This window comes from Lissotriton vulgaris, chromosome 1_1, assembly GCF_964263255.1.
Source record: "Lissotriton vulgaris chromosome 1_1, aLisVul1.2, whole genome shotgun sequence".
In the NCBI taxonomy this organism is placed as follows: domain Eukaryota; kingdom Metazoa; phylum Chordata; class Amphibia; order Caudata; family Salamandridae; genus Lissotriton; species Lissotriton vulgaris.
In genome coordinates, this window is record NC_141685.1 from 1,954,619,836 (window position 1) to 1,954,634,061 (window position 14,226).

The window sequence follows — 14,226 nt, forward strand, 5'->3', positions numbered from 1 at the left end:
TTTATTTATTTTCAAAACAAACACATAAATAAAAATGTTGTCATTTACAATGCCAATAGCTCAAACTTTTCAAAAGGCAAAACCATTGCATTGTAAATGCTTGTTCTCTGTGAGGACTACTTTTTAGGTCTCGGCATCGAGACCTATTGCTGCCGAGTTGCCTGTCAAGGGACACAGACCGGTGCACGAGCCGCCTGGGGTCTGTGGACGCGCTTACGCCGGCCGAAGGCACACACACACACACGCAGACACACACACACACGCGCAGACACACACACACTCACACACGTGCACACATACACACACACACACACACGCGCCCCCCAAGCCCAACTTACGGCATCAGCGGCCTCAGCCGCCACTCCTGACTTCTGCTGCCACCGCTCCTCTGGGCCGGCCATCCACTCCGTGGGCGCATAAGACGGACGTGAGCGTGCACATCCCGACACCGGAAGTTCGGGAGAGTGCACGCTCCCGGCTTGTTTATCTTCCTGTCAAGGGGATCTTTTTCCCGTCCGTACCATTAAGAAGGGTTATTTATTGTACCACTAAAGTAGACACGCATTCACAAAATTAATAATTGCCACAAATGACCTGCAATATATGTAGCTATTTGGCGCTGTTAAATACAGTGCCTATATAGCAAAAGCAGTACCAAGTGAGTCTTTAGGTGTGCTGTATGGCCCGTTTCCCCCTCGGAAGCATGCACAATGGTACAGGCCAAGGCGCGCGCTGGCTCTGGCGTTCGGTGGCTCCAGGGGGCGGGGCGCTTCAGTCTGTGGCGCGGAAAGAACACGCTGGGCCTGGGTGTTTGGGTACTGGAAGTAGCATCTGCTGATGCAGGCGTAGGGGGACAGAACTGCGGGCCGAGGCCATGGAGGAGCTGACGGTCCCCGAGGACATGTTTATGGATGTCAAGTTCTACCCGGTTGGAGATCTGGATCCTCAGGTACTTGAGACGGAAGGTCTGGGAAGAAGTAGGACCCAGGCTCCAAAAGGGAAGGAGCGGTATCTGGCTAGTGCTTTCTGACCTGGGTCTTGGTCGGCAAGAAAGGACGCGCCCGGGCATTGCAAGGCTGTGTCTCCGTCCTGCTTATAAATTTTTAACACAAGAGGCCCATGTTTTGAGCTGCAAACTTGTTAACCCTGTTCTCGCCCCTCCTGTCTAAGCTTTAAAGAGACTGCCCAGTATCCCAGCTGTCGTAATACCTATGTAAAATCTTATTCCCAAAGATGTGTATGGATTCCCGCGTTTCCCTTAAACCAATTTGATATATTTAATTGACTTTCCTGAGATTGTCAAATCTCATTTAGTAGAATACCCAAAGTTTTCAAATCAAATCTCGTGTCCTGAGAACAAGCAACTGCGAGAGGCCGGCTTTTCACAGGCAGTACCTTTATTATGCAACCACCGATACCGGCACATGGATGGATTGATGGAAAATATATATCTATCTATCTATCTATATATATATATATATATATATATATATATAGTTTTGTCTGGGTGCAGTTAGATGGTGGATTAAGTGAAGAAGTGCACACAACCCGGTACAGCACGGATGCCAGGAGTGGCCTCGGGCGGTGCCCACGGATGCCCAGCAGAGGCGGTGCGTCTCCTACGCCGCTCCGGCCTCCCTGAGCTGCAGTGTGCAGTGCAGAGAGCAGACTACCAGCTCTAATGAAGTAACAGCTGCCATCCATCACCTCCCAGACGCCGACACCGACTGCTAATGCAGTGCGCAGGGCTCGAGGCTGCACCCAGCCTGCCTCCGCCGGGAGCTTTACTGGGAGAGGCGGTCATAGCTCTGCAGAACCTGCACTCTCCCACCATGGCAGGGGAGGGGGAAGGAGGGCAGAGAGTGAGACTCTACTGAATCTGCCCTAATTCACCAGGGCCCGGCAGTGGGGGTCGGAGGGGGAGGGGCAGAGACTCTACAGAACATGTCCTCTCCTACAGGGCATTTTTATTTTTATTTTTTGCATATTTATATAGCACGAACTCTAATTGGAGCGCTTTACATGAGCTCCGTATTTACATTAGACATTCAGGTACGAGGAGATTAAGTTATTTTAGCCCAAAATCACAGGATGTGGACGCGACCTCAGCCCCCACCCCCAGCAGAAAGTAACATCTTACATTGCTCAAATTTGAGGGGAAGAACAGTACGGCAAAATAGGCCCCCTCAAAATCAAATGCCACATAGAACTATCAACAGGGACTGCCTTTTCTCTCTATTGCTTTTTTCTTTCTATCCTTCGTTCTTTCTTTCTTTCCTCTTCACCCCTCCTACCCTTTGCGTGCATTGTTACGCCACCCCGCTCTCCAATCTGTCTTTCTTATTCTCTTGCACCTCTGTATGTCTCCGTTTTTCTCACTCATTTCCCTCCGGCTCTCTCACATCCTCTCTCTCACTCACACTCTCTTTTCTCTCGCTGTCGATTCCCTTGTCACCTCTATCTATCGGTGCCTGCACCCATTCTCTGTCTAGTGCTCTCTCTTGCACACACTTGCAGACTCCGTGCCTTTCCAGGTATGAACAGATTTCTGTTTCTAAATGCCTCTGATTTTGTCGAAATTCCACTGTCTCTGCAATTCGGTAGCCCCTTCAAGAATCCCGGGGCTGATTCCATCTCTCAGCACAGCAAAAAAACGCTACCTCTTTCCCCACTCTGTGTGTGTGTGTGTGTGTGTGTGGGGCTGTGTGTGTGTGTGTGTGTGGGGCTGTGTGTGTGTGGTGCTGTGTGTGTGGGGGGGCTGTGTGTGTGTGGGGGGGGGGGCTGTGTGTGCGGGGGGGCTTTGTGTGTGGGGGGGATGTGTGTGTGGGGGGGCTGTGTGTGTGGGGGGGGCTGTGTGTGTGAGGGGGCTGTGTGTGGGGCTCTGTGTGTGGGGCTCTGTGTGTGGGGCTCTGTGTGTGTGTGTGGCTCTGTGTGGATAGCTTTTTTTGTAGGTGGCTCTATGTGTGGATAACTTTTTTTGTAGGTGCTCTATGTGTGGGTGGCTCTGTCTGTGTGAGGGTGGCTCTGTGGAGGTGTCTCTATGTGAATGACTCTGTGTGGGTGGCTCTGCGTGGGTGGCTATGTGTGTGTGTGGGTGGCTTTGTGTGTGTGGCTCTGTGTGGGTGTAAATGCAGTAGGTCATACATTTGCCAGGGATTAAGCTATTGGCATTGTAAATGACAATGCCATTTGTTTGATTAAGCTATTAGCAATGTAAATGACAATACCATTTATTTATGATTTATAAAAAAAAAATGCCATGAGCAGTGCCAATAGCTCTACCTGTAATAATGCTGAGACCATTGCATTGTAAATGCTTGTTCCTATTGAGTGCCTTTTTCTAGGTATAGTTAGTTTAAACATTATATAGCTCTTGCCATACCCAAAGGTCTCAAAGTGCTTTATTTGTTATGAGTTAACATTTACAAGTGGTATCTCTTTGTATATGGAATGCTAGGCAATTCTGCCTCTAGTTTTAATTCTAATTTTTTACCATAGTGGCAATATAATAATAGAATGTTCACACATCTATACTTTGTTACTGATTTTACTTTCCATAGTAGCGTGCAGCTACTTAACATATTTTATATAATTCTTTAAAATTTAAAGTTTAATTCTTCCAATGGCATCTGCTGAACACAATGACGACAACAAACCAAATTGAGCTAATTACAGACATTTTCAAGAAGGGCCACCCACTCCTTACACACAACACAGCTTGCTGAGGCAAACTATCCTTACTCAAAGAGCACATTCGCTACTCACTCAAACAAGTTCTTCACAAGCATTACCACCGGTGTCAGTCCTCAAACCTCATAGCCCCTCAAATACACAATCAACCCACAAATCAACACCAGGGCAAAAACAAGAGGCAGCCCACAGACTTTACTCAAACCAAACCAATTGTAAATACACAATCAAACATATCTTGACGACTCTTTCTCTGAAACAGACACTGCTCAACATACTTAATCTTCCTAAAATCAAATGAGCCATTTACTGGCCATCGTAGATCAGGATCCTTTTTTGTATATTTGTTCCATAGTATACTATACATTATGGAAGAAATACTATATTTAATATGCATAAACCTATTAAGTATCCCCTCTAGGGGAGCCGACTGACTACTTTCTAGATCCGTATTGGTACCTCCAAGACCGCAACACTTTCTACAACGTGTGCTAGGAGCAGGCATACCAAAAATATTATAATAAAATATAATATTATAAACAAATAGTATTTCTCCCAAGTATAAAAAGTTTAAACAAAAATCTCCTCATTGTCTCACTTTGTTTATTGTAACAAACAAACAAAACCAGAATCTTGCCAAGCAAATCCAAAATCAAGAGTGCTGCTTCGAGGGAGTTGAGGGATAAGTGGGTGCGAGACGGAATAGAACTGGATGATGAGGACTGGCAATCGGCTGTGTCTTCTCCTAAGGTGGTCAACATTCCTGCGCGGCTGCAGCTTGTTCAGTTAAAAATACTACACAGGGTCTATGTCACGGGGGCCCGCCTTGTACAGATGGGTCTGTCTGCTACCGGATTGTGTAGACGGAAGTGTGGTCTCGTGGGGACGTTCCTCCATATCATCTGGGAGTGTCGATATATTACTGAGTACTGGCGTAGGATTCACAACACTATACACTAATTCTTGGGGGTCTCCTTGCTGCCTGAGGCGAGGAGATGCCTCCTCAACATATGGGAACCTACGGACCTCAACTCTGCACAGACACAGTGGGCTACATTGGGTTTCATGATAGCGAAAAGGAATATTGCCCAGAAGTGGGGATCCGAACAGCCTCCCACTCTCGAGATCTGGAGAAATACCTTAGGCTGGAGTATGTTTCGGGACAAGACTGTTTTCATGGCGAGAGGCCGCCCTCGAAAGTGGGCGTCGATATAGGGACCTTAGAATAAATATAGAGGAGAGATCTGTGTGCCTCCCAGGGACGCTGTTCTTGATGTACCCCCATCCCCGTAAGGTTTCTGACATGTGTATTCTTGTGTCCTGTACCCCCGAAGGTGTTCTATTTAATATGACAACATTCTTCTGTACTGTCTTTTACTGATGTTTTGTTTCAATAAAAAGAATTGTAAAAAAAAAAAAGAGTGCTGCTTCAGCGACCTTACCAAATAAGACAGGCTCTAGCCCCAGACCTTTTCTAAAATCCGCAGACTTACCAGTTGGTCTGGCAGAGTGTTCGCAAACCCTCTGTGTCTTCACCAAATCATAAGGCATGCCTATTACAGTGGTCTGCAGACCCACCCAAAACAAGACAGGGTAAAACCCCCAAGCCTTTGCAAGTGCAAGTGCAAGTGCAAGGAGAAGTGTGGCTCACTGGTTAGAGGAGGCAGACTTGGAAGCAGAGGTCAGCCCGGGACCAGGGTTCAATTCCCCGCCTCGGTGGGTCTTCGGCTCAAAATTCCACGGACTCGACAATTCTCGCTCCGGTGCCTACTCGATTCATCGGTTCACGCTCTGCGACTCTGGGCAATAGCTTGCTTAATCTCCACAACGGCCCCTCGCGGTGGGATGCCTGGCTTTCACCTTGTGGATACCCTGCCGGGGTTATCTCACAGGGGAATACCAGGACGGGTTCCCTAAGCAAGCGCGTAGATACCGGGTCTGTGATTTGCGCTATATAAATACATGTACATTTACATTTACAAGAAGAGACCGAATTCCCAAGTGGCCTGGCGGAACACTCGAGTGCTCCGTATCTCTACGTACCAATTTTACTAAATGACAAAAGTCTCCAGCCTCCATCTACCAAGCTCTGGGTTGACCTAATCGTCACTGCAATACTTATGCCAAAAGAGATCTCATTCGAGACCGTCCACCACCTGGAGGGTCATATCGGGAAAACTGGAAAAGTCATTGCGGTCTGCAAAGACGAGTCTCCTCATGCAGGTACCTCCTCAGCAATATTCCATTCCTCTGTCAAGACCTCTCCTTTGGGTGGCTGCGTTTCTGATGACCCCCACGAGTCGGGTGCCAATTTTTGGAAATGAACCTTTTTAGGGGCCCACCAGTGCAAAGGTTCACCCTTGTCTGTCCACTGGTCCTTAAACCAACAAAATAGAGATTGGCACTGAAGCTGGAATATCAAATAACAAATTTATTAATCACTCATGAGTGGGACTACATCAATACAACACCCTCGGGCACTGTATGAGGTAGTACAAGGAATACAGAAACCAAGGGTCTTATATACCCAGTTTGTTGCTCAGTAGGCATGGAGACTCAAATAGAAGGTACAGGCATACACAGGAATAGCCATCGACTAACATAGACATATAGAAACCACTTTGTCAGCAGAATGGGAGGGGAGACAGAACTGCTTACATCAGTTGGAACAGCCTGACAGCTACATTCTAAGACAGGTGCATTCTAGCAGCTACAGGCCTTTCAGAGCTCACACAGTGCTCTGGCTCAGTACGAAAAGAATTAACTACAGTTGATGACTCAAGCAGAATAGAGAGGTAGGCAACCGTGAAGACGGCAGAATCACATGGCTAATAAAATGGGTGCCACAACTAAAATGGCTTCAGCTTATGCTAACTGCAATTTCTGCAATTTCCACGGGATGATACTAGGAATGTCCACCCCAGCAGATCTCGCTGCCGCCTCTCCCTCTAACTGACGCCTGCCCAGGACTATAAACTAAAAGTCTCAGACTGCACAAACCTGTGCAGTAACCAGCCCACTGGACTATGATCCTAAGAAATACAATAAAGTGCCGCCCTGCAGAGATGTTCAAACCTTGCAGCATACTGAAAACTATAAACTTATCATCTTTTTCATCCATCACACTGCGTACTATAATACGGTTATTGCACCTCAGCGGTCATCAGGCACAACGTGAAAACACTTCGCACATAGGATCAAAACAAAGACCACACCTTTCCATCCACACATCTTAGACACTAGCACTTCAGCACCCGATATTAAGGTAGTAAGAACGAGATATGTTTTACAATACAATAGTTGAAAAGGAGGAGTACAAACCTAGCCAGTATACAACCAGTCAGTTGCACAGTTGCATCAAGATGTAATCGGACACAGTGATCAAAGAAGACTACAAGGAGAACTAATCGTGCAATTGGACTGGACACTAGCTGTCTGGGATGTACAGTCTTTTTACTTGCTGTAATTAATACCCATTGCGCACACACCTGTGCCATAATTGTAAGCATTAGAACAGTAGCGGAGAACAATACCTATAGCTTATAATCAACATACATTTGTTTTTTACCAATTTATGTTGTCTCGCTCTACTCTAGCACGCTGAAGTGGCTGGACCGTAACAAATTATGACCAGGCCATAATTAATATTTGTTCTATTCCTCATCTGGGTGAGTGCTATTAAAAAAAGATATGGTTGAAACCTACTCCTACGTCATGATACAGTTTAACAGAGCTGCATGTAGTCTTGTATTTGCTACATAACCCTGAACTTTGAATCCAGAAAGTAGCAAGAGGAGTATTCGGGAGTCAGTCCAGGTAGAAACAAGCATTTGCAATGCAATAGATCTCCCATTCACGCGACTTTAAGCTTCTGGCATTGTAAATGACAATGCCTTTTATTTATGTTTAAAATAAAAAAAAAGAAGACATTGCAAATAACAATGTCAATAGCTCAAACTTGCGTAAATGCTAGACCTTTTGCATTGCAAATGCTTGTTAGATTAGTGAGTAGAAATGTTCCCTTTCGGCCAGTGCTGCAAATTAATTAAAAAAAACAAGCGTGGCCCCTAAAGTGTAAGCGGACCGCTCTACAAATAAAATAAAAAATAGTGCTTACCGTCTTATGAAGAAGACCGTGTAACGACACAAGTAAAAGATCCAGCCCTCGTGGGAGATAACAAGTGGCGACAGGGCGGTAACAAGGAGGGACTAACAAGCCTCCTTAAAATCAGAAGCCAGCATTTACCAAGGACAATGACACCAGTGAATCAAAAATATTGATGGAGAAAAGGCGAGGCTTCCACAGCATACTCGACTACTGCATGCCTCGCAGAGCAACCAGCAGATGTGCGCTGTCGCTAGGCTCGACCTAAAAAGAGCCAAACTTATTAATCCAGGTGCCCCTTTTATGTTTCACACGTTGCTCTGCTTAAGTATTGCTGCAGGAGCGACCGTGTTAATTGACCTTGCTTCTCGCTACATGTGGCCTTGCTTCTCGCTACCCTGCATCTGTTGTACATATCCATGCAGGGAGTATGTCAAACATACAGGCTGTACAGTGCTTGCATCAAAAATAGTGTACATTACATTTTTCAGAGCAAACTATGCAAAAGTAGGAAAGTAAAAAACGCGCATGACTCACTGAATGAAAAATCGGAAAAGTGAAAGTGTGCATGGCACACTGAATGGAAGTAAAGCACTTCCTACCTACAGTAGGGCGAAACCCATTAAAGCAAATAGACTGTACGTCTTATGCACTAACATCGGAAGTTAGAGGGCCAGTTGCCATAGGAGTTTTCAAATGGAGACAAGGCGGTAGGAGGAGGGATTAATAAGGCAATGAATGAATCAGAAGCCAGCATTTAAGTACAAAGACAAACGCCAATTAAACATATGGGCGGGGTAGTGGGCAGAGCTTCAAATGCCTAACTCAATACTTCATGCCTCGCAGCGCATGCGCGCTGCCCAGGCTCAACCTAAAAAGGAGACTCCAAAATGAGTACCTTTATTTTAGTTTCCAAGACAGTTGAGTTCAATGGAGCCAGCTGGGATGAAATATTTTACCGGTCCCAGTCTTTAAAAAAGAAATAAATATAACACTGCATGGTAGGTCTTTTCCAATGCCAAAGGGACCTTGGTTGAGATACAGATGATGTTCATATGGTTGCAGAACATTGCGATTCCTGATATGTACTTAATCATTAAATGAAAATGTTAAGGCTTTTTTTGGCATTAATAAAGTTAGTGGAAAAAATATTGAGTGTAAATGTCATGTGAGTGAAATCATTGTGTACTTGTTGTAAATTGATACTTGTATAGCGCACTACTCACCCGCAAGGGTCTCAAGGCGCTTGTACGAATACCGCTGTGGAACCCATCCTGGCTTTCCCTGTGAGGCGTCCAACAAGCTAACAATGGTAGGTGGGCAGGAGGGTATGGAACAACAAGGTGACGACAAAGGTTTTACGGGAAGTGATGGAGAAGCAAGCTGGCAAATGGCAGGTGGATGAGAGAGGTTGGGGGAGCCAACCGACAAGGGTGTGGTGGGGAAGCAAAACGGAGGGGTGTGTGAAAGAACATAGGGAGCATGAGGAACCCAGAGGGCGGGTGATGCAAGCTGAGAGGGAGAAGAACACGTGGACTGCGCAAAGATACAAAAGAGAGCATAGAAAGGAGGTGGGGAAAAGCAAAGGTGTAAAATCAATGTTGGGTGGGATAAGCACACAATGGCATCACAAAGAAGGGTAGGGAAGAACACAGGCAGCGATAATGGAACAAGAGCAAACGTGGCAGAGGGGATACTTACACGAGGGAGAGGATTGGAAAGCACACACACTTTCAAAGAGTGCTTAAACAAAAAGAAAAAAGAAGCGCCTGAAAACTGAGCAGTAGAAAGGCACAAGTAATGGGTCCATGCTCTAGGAAAGAGATAAAATCAAGAAGAGGAAGTGAAGCCCACACTTGCTAACGAATTAGAAGCAAGCAAATGGAAGTTGCAATGAAGCCAACCAATGGTAAGCAACGGGCTGGCTTTAAGCTCACTGTAAGTTAACAAAATGGCTTACACAGACATCACATGCGCTGATTAACAATGAGCATAAAGTTACTCAATATAACTATAAAGTTATTTAAAATCAATTTTCAATATTCCTTAAAATAATGTAACAACTCTGAGGAATATCACATATTGTAGCAATCATTTTGACACCGTAAGTGCCCTCAGTATCATGGAATCAAACTCCTAAAGCTGCTCGAGTTAGTTGTTTTTTCATCTGCCTCTGAAGCTATTCTGTTTTATCTGTGACTGTGCTGCTATAAAAATGTGTTGTTTTACATAGATAGAAAATGATGACGAGGAAGAGCGGCCATCGTCTTCAAGTAATCCTGTATTAGAGCTCGAGCTGGCAGAGGAGAAGTTACCGATGACTCTTTCTAGACAAGAGGTAAGAATGAACATTGAAATGGAACCCATGTGTCTATATTTCTATTCATCCATGCGTTGTATATGGCTGCCTTGTATCCTGACTGTTGTTTTTGTAGAGAGAGCTTATTAATTTAGGACACTTTCACTTCCATTATCACCTACTTCCTGAGGTTTGCTGGAGTGTATCTTTTCCCGAGGAGATACGTTAAGCAAGAATAGTTTATATATAGTTTTACATATATGCAAATGATTGATGATGACAATAAATATAAGATATAGGGTCCTGCATTTCTTATAGAAAAACCCTTCCCCAACGTCCTTCTTATATTCAAGTTGTGATGTTTCTATTTGCCTGTAATGAAATAGGTAGATGCTCTACCGTAGTAACTTATTATAGTTTTAGTGTGATGTCATTAATGCTAACTATTTGAACAACTACTAGTCTGGCTTCGGATCAACTGCAGCTCAGAGATTGCCACTTTACACATTTTAAACTATGTTAGCTGATACCCTCTTGCCCACACATGAAGATGATCCCTGCCACCTGATATGTATGGACACATTCAACTATCCTACCATCCTGTGCACCCTAGAGTCGCAAATGAGTCTCCAGCATTGTCCTTTGGTTCTCTTCCTGGCCTTCCAACTTACACCAATTTCTTCACATGGGCCCCTCAGGTCTCAAAAGATCCAGGCTCCCCAATCTCATCTGTCATCTTCAACATATATATGGGCTCGCTTGGTGCTTCCAGATCAAAACATTTGGATTCATCAATTTTGCCATAATACACAACTCTATTGAAAGTCTCCTCTGCTTTAGACATTCAATGCCTCAGACACTGCCTGCACATCATTCACACCTCATTGTCCAGTGCCCACCTGAAGTTCAACCTAATCAAGATAGAATTCCAGTTATGTGCCAATAACCACAAACAACCTGACTGAATGACATTAACATTGACTGCTTCAAACCCCAACTTTCACCAAATGCCAGGTCACTTGGATTCATTTTGGATACACACCTTACCCTCCAAGAACACATTCTTTTAAAAAACCTAGATGGCCTGATAAATGTGGTCACCTCGACCCTGGTTGAGCACAGTCGCTCCCTCCTGCCCTCGCTGACCCCTGCCCTGAGCTGCCTGGTATTGCTTACATCGCGCTGCAAAGCTTCCTGGACGCTTCTGTTAACTTGCTTTGTTGCCTGCATAGCGCTGCTGCCCTCGCTTAGCGCTAGAACGTGCCTGCCTACTTGTGTTAACTGTGCCTGCATTATTTGATTTTTTAGAACTACCTTTGCTGTAACCTGCATTTGCCGACCATTTATCAGCGTTTTTCAGCCCTTACCTCTGCTCCTTCCTCAAACCGGGTCAAAATCGCGCTATAGCCGCCATTTGCTTCTGTTGTTGTTGTTCTGCCCTGAGACCGCCCCCTCCACCACGCAACCGCCTCCCATCTTATCCTCCCTCGCCCCTCCCCCTCCACAACCTCTTATGACAGTTGCTCCCGCGCGCAGCGTCCACGCGCAGCGACCGCGCCCAATCCGCGCCGAAGGTGCGCCAAAGGTAAGCCCGTCTACGCCCGTCCGCGCCTGGACCGCGCCCAGCGCCAGACCCCCTGCCCCTCGCGCTACCCAGCCCTCCCGCATTACCTACGATGCCGCCACCCTCCTAGCCCTTAACCCCGGTCGCGCTCCCAACTGCGTCCAAGCCGCTCCTGGTCGCACCCATGGACCTTTCTCCTGCTACTCCTGCAAATTCATCGGCACCGACAACATCTCCGCTACAACCTCACCACAGATACCCGACCCCTACCACCTACATTGCATCCTTCTCAACACCCGATCAGTCCACAGGCACGCCATCGACCTATGGAACCTACTAGACACCATCTCTCCGGACATCGCCTTCCTTACGGAAACATGGATGAATGCTTCCTCAGCACCAGACATCACCATTGCCATCCCTGATGAATATAAGATCACACGCAAGGACCGCACCAGCCACACAGGAGGAGGAATCGCTATAGTCCACAAGAAATCTATCCGCATCTCAACCAGCTCTGACGCCAACCTCGCCAATTCCGAACACCTTCACTTCCAGATCCACATCGACCCCAAGACCACACTCAGAGGCACCCTCCTTTACAGGCCACCAGGACCCCGCGCAAAATTCAGTGAAGACATCACGGACTTCATCACTCCACACGCGCTCCCCTCCAAAGACTACATCCTTCTGGGAGACCTCAACTTTCACCTCGATAAGATCAACGACCGCAACACCGCCACCCTCGTGGACAACCTCACCAACCTCGGACTTAAACAACTGGTCACTTCCCCCACCCACATCGCAGGTCACACACTCGACCCCATCTTCACCTCCAGCAACCATGTCTCCTTCAGCCACACTACGGACCTCATCTGGACTGACCACAGATGCGTTCACTTCACCTACAACAAACCAAAACCCAGCATCCACCTCCAACCTACCTTGAAAAGGAACTGGAACAAAATCACCACGGACCAAATCTCCGCTTCGCTCCTTCAACACACCCCAGCCCCCTCCTCCAACGCTAACGAAGCCGCCGCTAATCTCACCCTATGGCTATCCAACACCGCTGACACCTTAGCACCTCTGAAAAAACGTCAAAACAAACCTGGCAGCAAGAAGGCCTCGTGGTTCAACGATGATCTCAAGAAGTCCAAGAAACTCTGCCGCTCCCTTGAAAAGGCCTGGAAAAAAGACCCAACCACCAGCACCAAGGACGCCTTCAAAAACGCCACCCGCACTCACCACCAACTAATCCGAAAAGCCAAGAAAGCAGCATTCAAGGATCGACTCGACAACAACGCTCACAACAGCAAGGAACTTTTCAACATCGTCAAGGAATTTTTCAATCCCTCGGCCAACTCCAACGACATCACCCCCTCTCAAACCCTCTGCGACTCCCTAGCCTCTTTTTTCCACAACAAGATTGCAGACATCCACAACAGCTTTGACAACCAACCCGGAAACCAACCCACCCTGCCGTCTGCTGTCCATCCTCCCCCCGTGAACACCCTTAACGACTGGAAGCCAATCTCCACTGAGGACACCATCCGCCTGATGAACTCCATCCACTCAGGATCCCCCACAGACCCATGTCCTCACCACATCTTCAACAAAGCAGACTCCGTCATAGCGCCGCACCTCCGAGACGTCATCAACTGCTCCTTCAACTCCGCTACCTTCCCTGAAGACTGGAAACACGCAGAACTCACCGCCCTTCTGAAAAAACCAACAGCGGACCCCACCGAACTCAAAATTACCGCCCCATCTCGCTTCTTCCATTCCCGGCCAAAGTCATCGAGAAAGCCGTCAACTGCCAGCTCGCCGCCTTCCTCGAAGCCAACAAATCCCTCGACCCCTCACAATCTGGCTTCCGAGCAAAACATAGTACTGAGACCGCCCTCATCGCAGCAACAGATGACATTCGAACTCTACTAGACAATGGAGACACAGTCGCCCTCATCCTCCTCGACCTCTCTGCAGCATTCGATACAGTCTGCCACAGCACCCTTCTACAACGCCTCAATAACATCGGAATCAAAGGAAAAGCACTGGAATGGATCACCTCGTTCCTCACCGGTAGAACCCAGAGAGTCCGCCTTCCTCCATTCAAGTCCGAGGCCTCTGAAGTCATCTGCGGCGTACCTCAAGGATCCTCACTCAGTCCCACCTTCTTCAACGTATACATGAGCCCCCTCGCGGCCATCGCACGCCAACACAACCTCAACATCATCTCTTACGCGGACGACACTCAACTGATCCTTTCTCTCACCAATGACCCCGACACCGCCAAAGCTAACCTGCACGAAGGAATGAAAGAAGTCGCCGAATGGATGAAACAAAGCCGTCTGAAACTGAACTCAGACAAAACAGAAGTCCTCATCCTAGGCACATCCCCCTCTGCTTGGGACGACTCCTGGTGGCCGGAAGCCCTCGGAAAAGCACCCGTCCCGACAGACCACGCACGGAACCTTGGCGTCATTCTGGACTCTTCACTCTCAATGAACAAACAAGTCAGCGCCGTATCCTCTTCCTGCTTCAACATTCTTCGCATGCTCAGAAAAA

The 14,226-nt window shown here is 47.0% G+C and overlaps 1 protein-coding gene across 1 annotated transcript in view; it reads left to right on the forward strand.

The window, feature by feature from the left end:
* PRPF18 (pre-mRNA processing factor 18) overlaps nucleotides 1–14,226 on the forward strand; it is a 195,898-nt gene that overhangs the window by 48,135 nt on the left and 133,537 nt on the right. Inside the window, exon 4 of the mRNA XM_086933196.1 lies at nucleotides 10,029–10,133. Coding sequence (XP_086789322.1) covers nucleotides 10,029–10,133 — 105 coding nt within the window. The remainder of the gene's footprint in view (nucleotides 1–10,028; nucleotides 10,134–14,226) is intronic.